Source organism: Rhinolophus sinicus, linkage group LG01, assembly GCF_036562045.2.
Source record: "Rhinolophus sinicus isolate RSC01 linkage group LG01, ASM3656204v1, whole genome shotgun sequence".
Classification (NCBI taxonomy): Eukaryota; Metazoa; Chordata; class Mammalia; order Chiroptera; family Rhinolophidae; genus Rhinolophus; species Rhinolophus sinicus.
The window spans coordinates 47863472-47880625 of NC_133751.1; the positions used below are offsets into that span (position 1 = coordinate 47863472).

The following is a 17154-nucleotide window of genomic DNA, read 5'->3' on the forward strand; positions in this document are numbered from 1 at the left end:
CCCAGGGCATTAGCACACCAGAGACTGAGCTTGTTCACCAAGTGGCAACATGTCTATGGAGCTGATAACAAATGGCCCAACTCCCACAAAAGCTGTGCTTCCATGATATTCTACAAAGCCCAGCGGCACATGCCAGCAGGTCAATTCTTTACCATTAACTCCAGAAGCCCTGATTCACAGACCCATAGGAAATACTGTAAACTTTTGAAATGAACACTGAGGCTTCTTGGTGGCAGCATATTCAAGGGAAGTCTAACATTTAACATGCCCTTACTTCCTCGCTTCCAAATGATGTTTAAAAAAATGAAGAAAAATATGGTTCTTTTGTCCTGAGCCAAAAATTATGAGGCCAATTTTATTCTCAGAGGTGTTCCTGGGGCATCTAAAAGTAGAGCTCTATAGGAACGAAGCAAAGATTTGGTACTATCTTTCCATTTCTTAATTTTAGACCTGAATCTTCAATAAATTCTAATTCTCTTCTGATGTTGCTGATTTGACCTTGTTATCTCAATACCCAAAGGGAATGACTTGTGATCAACAAATTCATTAGTGGTGATGCTGCCCAAATTCATTAGTGTTTAAAGAAATGCCACAATAAACACACCCAAGAGTGCTGTCCCTACATGAATGTATGTGAGAATTCAGTTATCTACCAACCTTCCCTGAATCAGGGACTTCAAATGACATTTCTAAAGCGAAGGGATGGAGCTGGGGGGAGGACCTAGTTTTAAAGACAAGTGTAAACACTGCCCATGGTTATTTGAAATTAAGTTGGTACCAACTGTTTTCGGAAACTGCTAAAAATTAAAGAGGAAATGGTAATATTACTTTTAGAGTGATTTTTAAAAAAGAAGTTCTATCTAAATCAAGTATACAGTTAAAGCTGTTTTTATTCTGAAAGAGGCAACTTGAATAGGAATGGACACAAATTATGGAAACCCATTGTTTTTAGGAGGCGAAAGCTTAAGGTAGGATAAAGTATAAGGAAAGATAATGGGATTAAATATACTTCCTTCTTAGTTACTATTTTAAGAGGTCAGGAAGAGAAATTTTATCTTTGGCTTGCTGACAGATTTCAGAGAGAAGCATCATTCAAGGTATCAAAGTTGGGGGAAGATACTGAAAAATGGAAAAATGTGAGTGGTAATAATGCCTGAAAACCACCTTAGGACGGCAACTTTGAGTGTACCTAGGAGAGATGACAGCGTGGAGTGGGAGGAAGATGGAGGATGATGGTGATGAGGCTGAAGAGGGCTGCTACCATTTACTGAACGCTCACCATTTCCCAGGCTCTGTGTTTGCATGATTTGTATAAATGTATTCAATCTTCACAACAAGAGGTCTTACTGAGATCCCCATTTTATCTTAGGAGTGGTCATGCACTTGTTCGAAGTCACAGAGCAGAGATCTGAGCTCAAATCACCACACTGCAGACCCCATTCTGTTAATGAGGCGCCCTATACAGGGGAGCGCCCCCCTACCTCTGCAATGAGAAGCATGCAGAACAGTGGGAAAAGCGTTAGACTAGAGTCCACCCAATCTCAGTCCCACATGGAGGCTCTACCAAGCCCAGCTGGCCTCGAAATGAGGCATGAAGCTCACTCAGGTCCTCACCTGACAGTGCCGCTGAATAGCACTGGCTCTTGAGGAATGATGGAGAGTTTGCTTCGGAGGTCGGCAAGGCCAATATCACTGATTCTCAGTCCATCAATCTTGATGCAGCCTCCAGATAACTCCACCAGGCGGAAGAGAGCCATCCCCAGAGAGGACTTCCCTAATGAGTCAGAAGACATGCAGAAAAGTAGCTCATTAGCAAATTCTGTGAAGACAAAACTGGTTTATTCTCGGGGCCGAATCATCTATTTTTCCATTTCTATTCAATCATTATTTCAACGGATTCACTCAGATAATATATAAAACGATAGCGAGAAACAGAAAAAGAAGAAGAACTTTACTGAGCTACTGAGCATATACATTTAAGTCACACAGCTTCAACCTGAGAAGGAATGAGACGGATCGTGACACCTCATGAGAGTAAAATGGAAAAATGCTTCCTTTGCCCTTAGGAACAGGTACACAGCATTTAATGCTTCTCAGGTAAAGTGAGGAAAACAGAGGTCTTATAGCAAGGAGCTAATGGCAAACTAGAGGACAACATGTCTTCTCTCTCTTTGGTCCCTTTAACGTAGCTGAGAGAGAAACAAGACAAGGCCTCCCATTGGCGCAGCAACAGCTGGGGAAGGGAAGAAGTTCCTGAGTAAATGAGTGGCTGAGGGTGACTGCACCATGACAGGGAACTGTCCTAGAAAAGCAGGTTTGGGTTCAGTAGCATGCTGACAAGCATAGCAGCTTATCTTAATTGAATCTTCACGTTGAGAGTCACATGTGTAATTCAGGGAGATAACATCAATCTCCCATAATCTCACTGTTACTTTGAATACATTTCCTTTTAGACTTTTTCTCAGAGTTGAGATCATGGTAGAGATACAATGTTTTAACTGCTTTTCCCACTTAACATTACATAATAAGCATTCCGCCATGTTATTAACTTTTCAAGATAAAATGTTGGTGGCTGCAATATATATTCCATCACGCGGAGGAACTCTTGCTCGTCCAGTCCTCTAGTGCTGGGACACGTAGTTTATTTAAAATGTACTATAATAATGTTAGGGCGTTTTTCTCTGAAAGTGGAAAAGATTGCTAAATCTATGAACTCAAGGTTAGCAACTGTATAACTGTGGTATTGCATAAATGGCAAAATAATAATAATAATAATAATAATAATAACAATAGTGTTACAGCATACGTCAGTGCTCAAACTTTGCTTCTACCTTAGATGAGCTCCTTGGGATAGATTCTCAGAAATGAAACTACTATGTCAAAAGATATAAACATTTATAAAGCTCTATCTAGTACCTCTACTCCCCCAAAAAAGTCTGACATAGTCCTACCTATCTACCGTTCTGCAATGCAGACCCATGGTTTAGATTTAGAACTACAGGATTTTAGCTGTTAGACTACATTTCCTCGGCTGGATGCTGGGTGCCTCCCTCCTCCTGCTTCCCTGTTCTGAAAGACCTCTCATGAGAAAGCTTCATGACTACGTCTATTCAGTGGTCACTGAGCGTGCAAATACCCTGCCTTGCTCCAGGGTCTCTAGCCATATGTCTGCTGTCGGAATTTGTCCCCTGGGCCGACCCCGATCAAAGAACCTAATAGGAACCTGGAGAAACGTCCACCTTCGTAAGGCAGGATTCTTCAAATCTATCCACCAGAAATGAGTTGGGAAACCCAAGTCCATATAGCAGGACAGTTCTTAATGAGGACTTACCCTACTAGAAGTGACTGGCTTTATTCAGGATTGGGGATCTGGTTAGTGGTCCCGTATCTAGATATAAGGGGAGGGAGACTCTCCCTCAGTGTTGAGGCCGTCATTTAAGATCCAAGCTAAGAAAGGAATGGTGGTCAAATAAACAGGTCGAGTTGTTCCACCTTAATAAAAGATGCCTAGGTTTGGAACACCTGGATTGGAAGACTTTATAGTTGTCTGAATCTAGACTACCTTTGCACTGATAGAATATGCTGGTAACAAAGGCAATGAAGCCCTCACAACCATGGCAGGACCAGGGTCTATGAGCCTCAGAAGAAGCTTATTAGGATCAGAGTTTAGACTTTGTAATTATTTTATTTTTCTTATCTATTTCTCTTCTGTCAGCACTTAACAGTTTAGTCAAGTCTTGGTGAAAATTTCGGTCTGTCTTACCCATGTGAAAGGGAGGTCACAGGATGGGACATCAGTCAGAGCTTCCAGGAAAGCAGGGTACCCCTGGGGGCCAGTGTAGCAGAGGGAATTTGAGGGAGAGAGCCAAGTAAGAGTCTTGAGGACAGCTACCCTCCTTGGCTCAGCATTCTCTTTCCAGTGCCAAAAAACAAGGCAGTATCTTGTTTTGACATGAAATAATTCCTTCAAACAGGGAGCAGGAAATGACTGTCTTTTCTTCTTGGCAAGTTCTTTAAAGTAAATTGGCCAGGAAAGATAAAAGGCTTTTTTTTTTTTTTTTTGAATGACAAGAAAAAAAGCTAGAAGAGTTTCGGTGAAAAGGAAGCATGGAGCTCAGAAAAGAGGGAAAGAAAGAAATTACTGAAGTCTTGACCCTAGAAACCTAAAGGGAATATACAATACACTTCCAAGAAGGAGTGAAGTAAAATGCCTAAAACGAAGGCCTATTCTCTAGTTCCTTGCAACTGACATCAGATCAAGAAAATAATTTGTCTTCAAAGGAACATAGATTCCTTATTTAGAGCTGTGTTAGCTTCTAACAAACGTGAGGCTACACTGGCCATATATCACAGACTTTAAATATTTTGACTTCCTAGAAATAAGGATGTGCGTTGCAGTGTTCTTCATAACAGTAAAACATTGACAGCAACCTCAGTGCCCTACGATCGGAGCTTATTAAATATAAATTATGGTGCATCCATAAAATAGAATTTTATATCATGCTGCATAGAAATCATATCAGAGAATATTAACCGAAATGGAAAATACCTGGTGGTTTTAAAAGCAGGCCATAAAACAGTGCGTGTAAAATGATCTCATTTTTGTAAACATATCTGTTGATAGAAAACAGCTGACAAGTCATCCACCAAAATGTTAAGAGTAATTAGCTCTGGGTAGTGGGGTTATGGGTGCTTTTCCCTTTTGTACTTTGCCACATGTTCCATGCGTTTTGCACTGAGAACGTATACTTTTACGATTAGAAAAAGCACGATATGTTATAAAAGCAGGGTTGAAAATAAACCTAGAAAACTGGTTCCACTGAGACCTGAGACACTAGTCACTCACCTACAGGGGCTTAGTTTGAAGGGATGAGAGTAATATTCAATAAACAGCCAATCGTGGGCCCCAAACTTAAATCCAGTGGGTTCAAACGTTTCTCTGCGGAGGCCTTGGCATAGCCTTACCTGATCCCGTCCGCCCCACAATGCCAATCTTCTCCTTGGGTTTGATGGTAAAGGACACTTTCTTCAGGACCAGAGGCAGGTTTTCCTGGTACCTCATCTCTGCATTCTCAAAGGTCACCTCTCCTTCCTGGGGCCAGTCAGGGGAGGGAGCTTTGTTCTTAATTCTGGCAGGTGCTTCCAGAGAGAGAGTCTGGGGACACAGACGTGGCTTTGTCATAGAGAAGAAAAACCAGGAGAACCATAGCGCCACCCAGAAGTAGCTGCCGCCCTGGCCCCTTGCTGGGAAAGATCCACTGGCAGTAAATGTTTATCACCACTGAGCTAGACAGAGACAGAGTACAAAGGCTGCTGTGTTGACACTTAGCAGTTTACAATGGCTACCAAGCAGCGGCTTGGGGAGCTCAGCGACTTTCAAACTACCTTCTGTCTTAAGGAATTCTTCCACAAAATTGCCTTGGAGGCCAACGGTGGGGCACAAGCCCTTCAACCTCTCTTCAACCCAGCAGTTTTTATTGGAAATCTCTGAAAATATTCCACTCAGAACAGGATTCCACCATTTGAAAATCACTGGCCTAAACCCAAAGGAAGGCCACTAACATTGATTGAACATTTAATGAGATCCTGGCATTCTAACATATCTGTCAATCCAGGAGACACAGACTCAAATCCCAGTTTTCCAACCAACAGCTGTGTGAACTGGATATCTCCCTTCTTCACTCTAGGTCTTAGTTCTCACCTGCAAATTGTGGGGACTGGACCAAATAATCTTGGGAAATCATTCCAGCTTTAAAATTCTGTGTTTAATATAACTGCTTGTAATTGTTATCAATAGTCGCACCTCTCAATGTCTTAAAACTCTCTGGCAACTAGTCATAGGGCTTATAGCCTTATAGGGAAGAAAGGGTGAAAGACTGTAGGGGTCTGAGGGGTCGAGACTGAAGTCTAAAACTCCACGCTGGAAGGACTCCATTCTGGGACAGGCATCCAGGTTGGGGACTGGCAATGGGGAGCCAGTCTGCAGAATTGTGGCTGGTTTGGGCAGGGTCCACTCTACCTCGGCTGACCACACACCTGACCTCTCTAGCAAGAGACTCTCACCAACAGCGATACTAAATCAAACACTACACACCCGTATATACACCCTCGTATCATCCACAGACCAGAGCACTGGGCAAAGAGACTAATGTAGAAACATAAAGAACAGCTATTGGGGCATCCCAGTTTCGGGTACCCCCTCTCCTAAGAGAGTGGTACTTCCGCTTTAATAAAATAAAATCTTTGCTCCTCTACCTCTCATAGAAAAAACAAAACAGCTATTAGCAGATACATTAGATCACTATGTGCCATTTCTCAGAATAATCATTTGTAAGTCTGAGAAATATCCTACGAGTAATGAAATTCATTGTCAAAACAAATCAGTGAAGCATGTCTCTGCTAGAAAATGCAGTTTACATAATACACTAGTTCTCAACTGAAAGGGTAGTTTTTCAACACTATGCTTATAAGTCAATTATTTGGAACTTGGAATCTATTCTTCCCATATAAACAACGATATAAATGCTGATGGAGTCCCTGGGCATTTCACAAAATAGGTAACTTCTGAGAACTGAGTTACATTTGAGAATCCAAACTACTCATGAATCTACTTCTCTCTATAAAAAGCTGCTTTCAGAGTTCCAGCTAGGACATCAGCAAGGTGTTTCCCCACAGCAAGACTGCAGGGGTAATGGGGGAAGGTGGGAAGAGCTCGGTACTAATAGCAGTGGCAACTAAATTAACTGGTTTTTAAACTGTGAATGGAGGTTAGAATTAGCGATGGAGCTCTTAAAACTTCAGAAGCTGGGGACCCACCCCAGACCTACTGCATCAGAATCTCCAGAGAGAGACATATGTTAGTCTTTGCCTAACGCTCAATAGGGGGTCTTAATGGGCACCCTGGTTAAAAACAAGTGAACTAGACTAAGATTTAAAACAGTACATGGTGTGGGGCGGCTGGTTTGCTCAGTGGTTAGAGCGCAGTGCTCATAACACCAAGGTCGCCAGTTCGATTCCTATATGGGCCAGTGACCTGCGCCCTCCACAACAATTAGATTGAAAACAATGACTTGACATGGAGCTGATGGGTCGTGGAAAAACACTGTTCCCCAATAATTCCCGATAAAAAAATTTTTAAAAACAAACAAACAAAAAACAATATATGGTGTTAAACAGTTGAAGAAAAATGTTGCATTAGTCATACTAACTGAGCTAACAAGATTCTGCACATTTTGGAAATTAGCTAATGAACATAAGTTCTCGATCACACAATTCACAAACACACTTAGAAACTCATGATATTCTCCTCTATTCCACATACTAGAGAGACTGCTGGTCCTCTCCTGTGGGGTAAGAGAAGGCAGAGAAAAACATGCGCCCTCCCCCTGCACATCTACCTGAGGCAGTAAAAAGGTAAAAGGACTCCAGGGAGGGGCAGATTGCAGCAAAAGGGCGTAGCAGCCTGACCTTGATGTAGTGGTTGATCCTTTCCACTGAGGTGAAGCGAGCTTCTGTCTCGGATGCCAGTCTGACAGTGAACTGGAACAGCCCTGTTAACTGGTCATGGAAAGCAAAAATCCAAGCGAGAGTTCATTGTCAATACATGCCAGGCCAACGCCAGAAAACCTCCTTCATCTAGGGGACCACAACTCCATCATAAGAATGAACTGGGCACATGCAGAAGCTGGTTTTAGGAACTGAGTCATTCTCTGAACAGTTAAGGCCATGCCTATTACCACCCAATCCTCTATAATTTTCAGCAAATGCCGGTAGCATCACGATACTGCTGACACTAACTTTCCGTATCCAAAGGCTGTCTTTACACTTCCAAGAACACATATGTATAACTAATTAACTCCTGGTTTCATACTTGTATTTACATCTGCTGTGGCAGTCACAACAAATGGAGACATACGTATATCAACCTGTGAGCAACTAGTGAGAATGCTTCTAGAAAAGTCAGTTATGAGACATAAGGCCGGGCAAAAAGCGCTTGTAGAGCCCCTGTGCATGGCAGACTGAGGATGCTGAAACACAGCATATACAACACATGTTTTTGTCCATCCAATAATCATGTAAGTTTGCACAATGTGGACAGATAGCTTTGGGACTCTGTGAAGATACGTATCCCTTCTCGGGTTTCCTTTGACCAATTATTATCTTTCCAATATGGAAAAATGCCACGCATATACAAGAGGAGAGAGGACAGTATAATAAACTCCCATGCACCAAACATCCATTTGAAAAATTATCAACTCCCAGACAATATTGTTTCATCTCTGCACCCCACCCCTCTGTATTATTTGGAAGCAAATCGCAGGTATCCTATCATTTTATCCATAAATATCCTAGCTTTTATCTCTCTAAAATATAGATTCTTTAAAAATACAATGCCATGATGACACCTAAAAACATTAATATTAATTCCTTAACATCTTCAAATACCTAATCAGAGTTCAAGTTGCCAGTTTTCTTCGAGCTATTTATTTTCTTCTTTCCGTCCTTCCCTTCCTCCCTTTCTTCCTTCCTCCCTTCCTTCCTTCCTTCTTCCCTCCCTCTCTCCCTCCCTCCCTCCCTCCCTCCCTTCCTTCCATTAAAGTTTTCTTTGAGCTATTTAAAGACCTTAAACCAATAGGTTTACCAGAGGGTAACAGTGTTGGGACAAGCCGGAGCCTGAAAATAAAATGCACATAAGAAGCATACTAAGGATATACCTAGTATTTCTTAGAAGACGAGGAAGAGGCCAGAGATGACAGGGTGGTGAATACAGAAACCTACAACTAAGAAACTATGTATTTTCAAAATCATTACTTATGAAGAAAATAGCACCTCTTTCTTAAACACACGCAACAGACAGATTCCCTTATTCCTGAGTACCACTTCTACCTCTCTCCTGTCCCCCCGCCCCAGCCGAGCTCAGCCTCCTCTCGGCCACCATACGAAGGACTCGAATGAGCAAAGGTGATGCCTCCACCCCAGAGACTGACCTGGACAGCGTAAGAGATGGCCAGACCCGCGTAGGCCGGTGGAATCTGGCCGTGCATGAGAACAACCATCAGCCCGGTGGTGGTGATCAGGGCGATGCTGATGAGGTCCAGCCGCACAGCCAGCCACCGCATTGCGCATGTGAACAAGAAGAAAGGGCTCTGGTTGTTATCCAGGAGCTCCTGGTACCTGTGAGGAAGGCAGGGCAGTAAGAGGCAAAGGAAGTACCACGCAACCCTGGTCAAGGAGGATGTCAAAGTGCTGGTAAATTATGGACAGAGGGCTAACATTTAAGTACTTCCTGTTTGTCACTGGGAGAACGATATGGAAACTTAAAGAGTGCGGAGTATTCCAGGCTCCACACATAGGAGGACATGGGGTTTTCTAGTTTTACCCTTTCAAAGAAACATACTACAGATGTCAGGGAACAATATCTACTTTAAGAGCATAGGGAAAGCATGGGGCAAGAAGACCAAATAAAGAGGCTGTGCTAAACTTTAGAAACACGTCTTAGGTTAGGGGTCATTTGCTCAAACAAAGAGAGGTTACAAAGGCAAACTGCAGAAAGGGCCAAAGGTCAGGAAAAAGAAACTCTCAGACTGAATACGGAAAAGTGGAAATTGTCTGTTGACATACCACCGTTGGGCAGAATGGTACCCGTTTCCCAAGGCCATGGGGCAATGAACCAGGAGCCAAACCACAGCAAAACACATGTTGACAACTTTGCCACTGAAGGAGGAAGACACTGTCACTAGAGAGCAGACCATAACCCATGTGAGGGCTCGGGTGCCACACATAACTGGGACTCCAGAGCAGAAAGTCTTGCCCAGCCAATGTGCTCTGCTTTAAAATTATAATCACTTTTCCTCCTTACAATAAGACATGTGCTCTTTAGAGAAAATTTAGAAAATCAATAGAGAGGAAAATGTAAAAGTCCCGTAATCTTACCAGCCAAAACCAGAATTAATATTCTGCTGCATTTCCTCCCAGCATTTTTCTTCAATGTATGTGTGTATGTATCATTGTATATTTTAATTGTTTTCACTATTTTAAAGTTAGGATTATTTTTCTGAGTTGTTTAACCTAACCTTTCTAGTCTAGACTTTCTCTTTAAAATGAATTACTTCATGTTTGGAATAGACAATATATGCACAGGACAGAATATATAAAAGTTACAAAAGTTTTTACCATGAAAAGTCAGTCTTTCTCCTGCCCATCCTCCAGCTACTCAGTTCCCTCTCCAGTGGCAACTATTAGTTTCTTGTGTATCCTTTCAGAGCTATGCTAAATGTCATATATACAAACACACACTAAAAAGATAGAATAGCATACACACACATCTGTACCTTGCTCTTTCACTAATGTATCTTGGAGATCATTCTATTATCAGTAGTACCTATAGAGCTGCCTCATCCTTTTTAAGGGCTTTATAATATTCCACTCTACGAGTATGTCACAGCCTGTTTAATTAGTCCTCTATTGAAGGACACTTAAGTTAGCTCCAATCAATCTCTTTGTATTAACACATCTCCACAATGATGATCCAGGTACATAAATTTCACATATACACAATACTCAACAACTAAATAAAATGCCAGTCTCATGTCAATGACTATCTTTTACTGTTCCAAAACAAAAGCAAAACTCCGTTAAATATGGCCATTCAGACCAAAAGCCAACAGACTCCAAACCTGTGTTTTTATCTTCTCATTTGTTCAGAAGGGAGTTCCACCAAGCAAGTGAGTTTTAACCAGAGACGAGTAAATCACTAACACTCTCAGTAATGAGTTTTATAATCCCCCCATTCTCACTACACTCACGGATGGTGGCTCCCCTTCGAGCCCTCTGGCGCCCTGGGCACTAACCTGTGCAGGAACTCCTGCCCTTTGTTGTAGGCATGGATGGTGGCAAGGCCCTGTATGCTGGATGTGATGTGGGAGAGGAAAGGGGACTGTGTGATGTTGTCCAGACGCTTCAGCTCTCGAATCAGGACCCTGGCGAGAGAACGAGTTCTATGTCAAGAGGGCAGACGAGCAACTCTGGCTCCATCCTCTGCCCAAGAAGACATGAATGCTTCCTTTTCACCTGGACACCATGTGTAGAATTGCAAAGAGGAGGATGAGGGGCCCCACCGCCACCAGGAACCACGGGAAAACTCCTGCGATCATTCCAACACAGAAGAAGACCAGGATCACGTTTTGGATGAACATCTCAGCCTGGAACGGCAGGCGCACATCGACTAGGGAAATCATAGAGGGACAAGTGTCAGGCTGTGGGGGTCCACAAACAGGGAAAACGGAAACAAATATTTTTTTTTTAATTAAATTTATTGGGGTGACAATTGTTAGTAAAATTACATAGATTTCAGGTGTACAATTCTGTGTTACATCATCTATAAATCCCATTGTGTGTTCATCACCCAGAGTCAGTTCTCCTTCCATCACCATATATTCGATCCCCCTTACCCTCATCTCCCACCCCCCCACCCCCCAGGAAACAAATATTTTTTAAAAACAAAAAAGAGGGTCCCTAAAATCCCTATATGAAATTTGGGTGTTGCCTTTTAAACAATCTGACAAAAAAAAAAAAAATCTAGAAACCTGGTTGCTCTAACTTTTCTGTCCCAAGAAAATGTAACTATGCTTTTTCCTTGTACCCTCTTTTTGGTTCAACCACTTTTAAACATTTCCCCCCATTTAGAAGATAATATAGGCTTGCTGTAAAATACTTGGAAAATAAATATGCAAAAAAGAAAATACACATCATCTTTATCCTTAGCAAAGCCAATGAATCACTGCTAACATTTAAGAAATTTTTCATCGTGGAAAGTTTTAAACACACACAAAAGTCCAAAGAGCACAGATCCTCCAACAATTGTCAACATTTTCTTCATCTCTTTTTTGGCTATCTCCTCCCCCTACCCTTTTTTTGGGGAAGGGTTGAAGTATTTTCATGCAAATCTCAGACATGTCGATGGCACTGATTTTTTTTCTTTCAGTCTTTTCCCCATTTCTGCGTGTGTGAGCATGTGTGTTTGGCAGAGATGGGATCATGTCATGTGTCAGTTCCGTGTATCAGTGATAATTTTGAGTCCGTGATACCTCCAGCCATGGCTTTACACTGCTTATCAACATCTAAAATGAACTCCTTCTATGGAGCCAGCACTGCGCAGTCAAAACATTAGCGTTGGGATCAAAAAGATCTGGGCTCAATTCCAGCTTTGTTATCTAAGAGCTGTGTGATCTTGGGCAAGTTACTTAACTTTTCTAGACATCAGCTTTCTCACATGCTCAGTGGGTGAAACAATACCCTCCTCATAGGGCTGCCCTGAAGATTAGGTTGAGGCAGACAGAAACTCAGCACACAGTAGCCCTCAAAAAATGCCAAGTGGCACTAGTAATATTCTGGTCTCCGGGAAGTATTTAAGTTCTGGTGTTAGCACAGCCTGTGCAACATCCAGAAAACCTGGCAGAGGTTGTGGGTGTCCAGAAAGCAATGCACTACCTCCAAAGTAAATATATGTTTTGCAATCTCAGATGCCCCTGTCCAAAGCCTTTGTGCTAACTCAGTCCTCTGCACTTGTTTTCAGGTTAAATAAGATCGAATGAAAACTTGGATGAAAGGTGAGAAATCAGATGGGTCCTCAGCCTAAATATAAGTTGCGACCTGAAGAAAAATGCCAAAACTCAAATGTTCTTGGTATGAACACCAACAGCCACTGTGCTCTCAGAATCAGGCTGGACAGATACGCGTATCTAGTGAGTCATCTAGAAGACTGGAGGGCACAGCCAGCTCTGGTTTGTGTTCCAGGGCATAAAAGAAGCAATGAGAAATACCTTCATCCATGTCTCTGGAAAACCTGTTGAGAATCCTTCCTGTGGGGGTAGTGTCAAAAAACTTCATAGGGCTTCGAAGGATCCTTCGGAAAAGCTCATCGTGGAGCCGGGAGGAGGCTCGCAGCGTGCCCTAAGGAGCAGAGCACAAAGTGGTAAGGGCCTAGAGGCCCAGGGACTCAGGCAGGCTCAGTTCTTACCCTGTAAGTCACAACTCCACAGGACATCTATTCCCAAAACTGGAGAAGGGCAAATGGCCATGGAGGAAGGAGGTGGGGAAACAGCTAATACGATAAGGCTGATGCTAAGGGGATTCCGGTCATTTCAGCACGGGCCGGCATGCTGCAGAGGAGCTGCCCTCCTCAGAATGAACCCGAGAGGCCATGCGGAGGAAGCCTGACCTCCACTGCATACCTTGACAAAGACCACTCCTCGAACAGCTTTCAGGATCAGCATGACAGCCATGGAGAGGGCGTAGATGCTGGCATAGTACCGCATGTGAGGGTTGTCCTTCATGCTGCTGCTCACAGATGTCTTGTTCCCTTGAGTCACTGTGGTGTTCTGTGTGAAGGCAAGGCTCTATGGGCAAGACTGCTAAGAACTGCCAAGAACCCTAATTCAGGGCCATTCTCAGCTCAAGGGAGCGTGCAGGATAACGACTCTGGGGTCTGGTGTGAAAGGGCCTTCTCTCTTTTCTAATGGACAAGGGCAGACAGCCTACAGGTGTGCCTACTGATAAGCTCTACCACCCCATGACTTGGTCGGGGAGCAACCATCTTGTGAGGTTATGTCAGGGACTCTTTTTTTCCATCCTGGTGACCCTTGTTCATTGTGTCTTTTAATAACAAATGAGAGCAGTTTCCTTAAGAGTGGCCAGGGAACATGGAGAGATGGCCACACTGCTAGACATAATTTTCCCATCAATGAGTAAGCTTACCCCACTTCCTTCCTTGATCCAGTAACTTAACCACCAGTTGCTGAAGGCGGTACTGCCCACGTTCAGCATGAAAAGAGATATAATGACCAGGAAAGCCAAGGGGCCCCCAGCAGCCTGGATGTAGACACCATACACTGACCAGGGCACTGAACCCTGCCCCTTCTCTTCCACTTGCACGAGCTGCCCTAGGTAAGAAAAAAAGAAACACGAACTTAGAAGAAAAAAGCTACTTTTCCAAAACGAAGTCACTTATAGAAGAGCAGAATCAAAGAGAGCCTAGCTTCACAGGACTCTAGATCAGAATTATTTCCTCTTTATCATTCATCCATTTAACATTTACTAAGTACCGCCTATGGACCAGTCCCCAGGATGAGGTCTGGGAGCAGTAAGGAGGATGAAGACCAGGTCCCTGCCCTTGAGATCCGGCTGAGGATGCTTCCACAGTCTACAAGGATAGACTGATAAATAAACTCGTGATTACAATAAAATGTGTTAAATGCAATGCCAGAGCTATATGCAGGGCAGCATGGGAACATCCAGGAGATGTATCTAACCTACTTAGGGGAGCTGTGGGGTAGTTCGCAGAGAGGTTTCAGGGAAGACTTTCTGTGTAGTCCATACTGCATCTCAAAGGTAAGCCAGAGTCGGCCAGGTGGGGACACAATGAGCAGAGGAGGTAACATGAGCAGCAGCACAGGGGTGGAGAAACAGCAGGACAGTAAGTACAGACAACCAAGGGAGCACAGCTGGGGCAGTATGTGAGCCCGCAGAGCGGCAAGGGCTCAGAGGGTAAAGGTCTCTGAACATCATCCTTCAGACAAGAACATCTCAAGAGTACGGGCTGCAGGTGTGTGGAGATTTGACTCCTGGCCCTACTGGGCTGAGATGGGCCTGAGATGGCCAGTCCGGTCACATCTGGCAGCAGTGAGCAGCCTCTTCCATGAAGCATAGTGTCCCACACGAGGCACGGCCTTTTCTCTGTGTGGCATATCAGGGAGGTGATTAGAAAACACTGCTTTGAAAATGGGAGGAGGCCACTGAAAGGCTCCCTGCAGGAAGGTGAGTTTGTTGGTCTCCTGTTTTCAACTGTATCTCTCAGCTGTCGGCATGAAGGGCGGGCAGCTGTAACGCTAGGTGTCAGATGATAAAGGACAGAACCAGGATCATGGCAACGAGCTTGGAGTTTTAAGCGGGAAATTCAGTAGGACACAGTGATTAATGTAGGAGGAGAGGAAAGATTCAAGGATAGCTCCTAGGGGCTCCCTGGTGTGGCCAGGTGATTGATGCCGCCAGGAGAATACAGAGAAAGGCCCTTCAGGAAGCCGCTGCCTCTTCATCCCACATGTTTAGTTATCTGGGAACAAGCCACACAGGCCATGAGCACTTTAACAGTTGAGAGTCTCCAGGTTAGGGGTTCCTGTAGATAAGAACAAATGTTCCCTAAGGCTATTGGTGTTTTGATTTTTACTGCCTCTGGCAGGAACTGACAGCTGTCTCAGCCTTCTGTGCCATGTTTGTTTAGTGTGTGTGAGTAAGCTATCTTAAATCATATCTGAATTCAAAATTGATTCGTGGTTTACTAAAAGAAAGAAAAGAGACAGGGAGTGGTAAATCAGGATTGTTGACTCCTAACACCACATATCTGCTGCAGCTTTAAGTACAAGGAAGTGAAAACGGTGGTAAAACCCAGAAGAGGTCCTCGATTCAAAACCTTAGGTGAGGTGGTGACACAACAGAAAGAAAGCTTTAAAACAGGACAGCATCCTTTTTGGGAGGCAACCTGACATGCAGCTTAAAATTCACCAAGGCGAAAACACCTTAAGTCTTGTAAATAGCTTTCCTAACTACCAAGATTTGTTTCAGTTGATAAGATAAAGGGTTTAAAAAACAGGACTGAGGACTCCGGGTAAGGAAAGTCAACTAGGAAAAACCCTAGCTGTAACTCTTTGCCCCGGTTCTGCAGCAGTCTCTGAGGAGCGTACCTTCTAACAGGGAGCTACTGAGCTCACAGGCATTCTTGGAGCTGGAACACCTCTGCCTTGGGGGGCACTGACTTGTAAAGAGCAGAGGTGAGTCGCAGGAAGGAAAGGTATACCTCTGCCACCATTGAATTTTTGCTTACTCAGGATGACTCAGCTAAGATTAACCACCTACATCCAGACACCACCTTGCACAAGATCAAAGGCCAATCTTATTGCCTCAGTCTGTTTAAGCAAACAGAAGGTGCCTTATGGTCTCCCAATATCACACAAGAATTTTGTTATTCCTGGAATGTAAGGTCAGATACTCTGCAACATGCAAATATTAGCAAACATCATGAAGTAGCACATGGCTGAATTTCTGTTATACTTTAAAGACAAAATCTAAAATCTCAAAAAAAGGTCATTACCTTCCTCTGGCTTCACTGCTTTCTCCTTCTTTACTGATCCTGTCTTAGGACCTTTGTCTTGTGATTTCTTCTGTGAACCACTGGTTTCCTTTTTTGAATTAATCTAATGTTAACAACAAAAAAAGTGTCTCCAGTTATGACACAGCCATTCAGACAAATGTCCACAGGACATACTAGAGAATCACCTATGAAGCTGCTGCTATTATGTAAGAGACATATCCAACTTTACTCCGATGAGTAAAAAGGGCCACCTCTCCTCTTGTCTTGTACTTCCTCAACTCCTGCAGTTTTTGAGACCTGGGTTCCCAGCCTGTTATTCCACTGACAGCGCTCTCCCCGAAGTCACTGAAGACCTAACACAGTAGCTTTAATGTTGTTCTCATCCACTCCAACTTGTCCAAAGTTTTAGTGCTGGGGTCACTTCCATGCCTCCCACCTGTAACCCCCCCCACACACACACACATCACTCAATCAAATCACAGAGCTGATCATTTCCCACTGCTACCACAGGATACCTAGTTTTGTAAGACCTTAGTAAGTTCTAGTAAGTTCTTCTATTCCTGTGGCCCTACCCTCCTGCCACACTGGATTTCCTGACACTCCTCATACCACACTGATTTCCCACTTCTGTACCTCTGTTCATACTGGTTCTTCACTTGGAATGCCCCTCCCCTTGTCCCAACTCAGTCACAGTGGTCCCCATTCAAACAGATTCAAATCTTACACCCTGAAGCGACTCAGATTCCTCTAGAATACAGCTCGCCCCCCCCCCCCCCCACTGTTCTCTCCTGTTTGTTAGCAGTACTCCATTATAGCAGGTTGCTATAAATGTGAGCTGGTGGAAGCACAGTGCACTGGTCTTCCCCAGGAGATGGTGAGTCCCTCAAGGACGGAGATGATGTCTCCCTCATGGTTACAACCCACACAGGGCCTGACACCCAGAACTGCCCTTAAAAGGGCACAGAGGGACTTAGTAAACATTCATCAAATTGAAACTGATATATTAGAAA

The 17154-nt window shown here is 43.6% G+C and overlaps 1 protein-coding gene across 4 annotated transcripts in view; it reads right to left on the bottom strand.

The window, feature by feature from the left end:
- ABCC5 (ATP binding cassette subfamily C member 5) overlaps positions 1–17154 on the bottom strand; it is a 78181-nt gene that overhangs the window by 15635 nt on the left and 45392 nt on the right. For all 4 annotated transcript variants that reach the window (XM_019735793.2, XM_074328740.1, XM_019735795.2 and 1 more), the window contains exons 17-26: positions 16145–16247; positions 13756–13940; positions 13233–13379; positions 12822–12951; positions 11071–11224; positions 10851–10979; positions 8988–9174; positions 7468–7557; positions 4966–5155; positions 1615–1774 (exon numbers count right to left, since the gene is read on the bottom strand). In XM_019735793.2, coding sequence (XP_019591352.1) covers positions 1615–1774; positions 4966–5155; positions 7468–7557; positions 8988–9174; positions 10851–10979; positions 11071–11224; positions 12822–12951; positions 13233–13379; positions 13756–13940; positions 16145–16247 — 1475 coding nt within the window. The remainder of the gene's footprint in view (positions 1–1614; positions 1775–4965; positions 5156–7467; positions 7558–8987; positions 9175–10850; positions 10980–11070; positions 11225–12821; positions 12952–13232; positions 13380–13755; positions 13941–16144; positions 16248–17154) is intronic.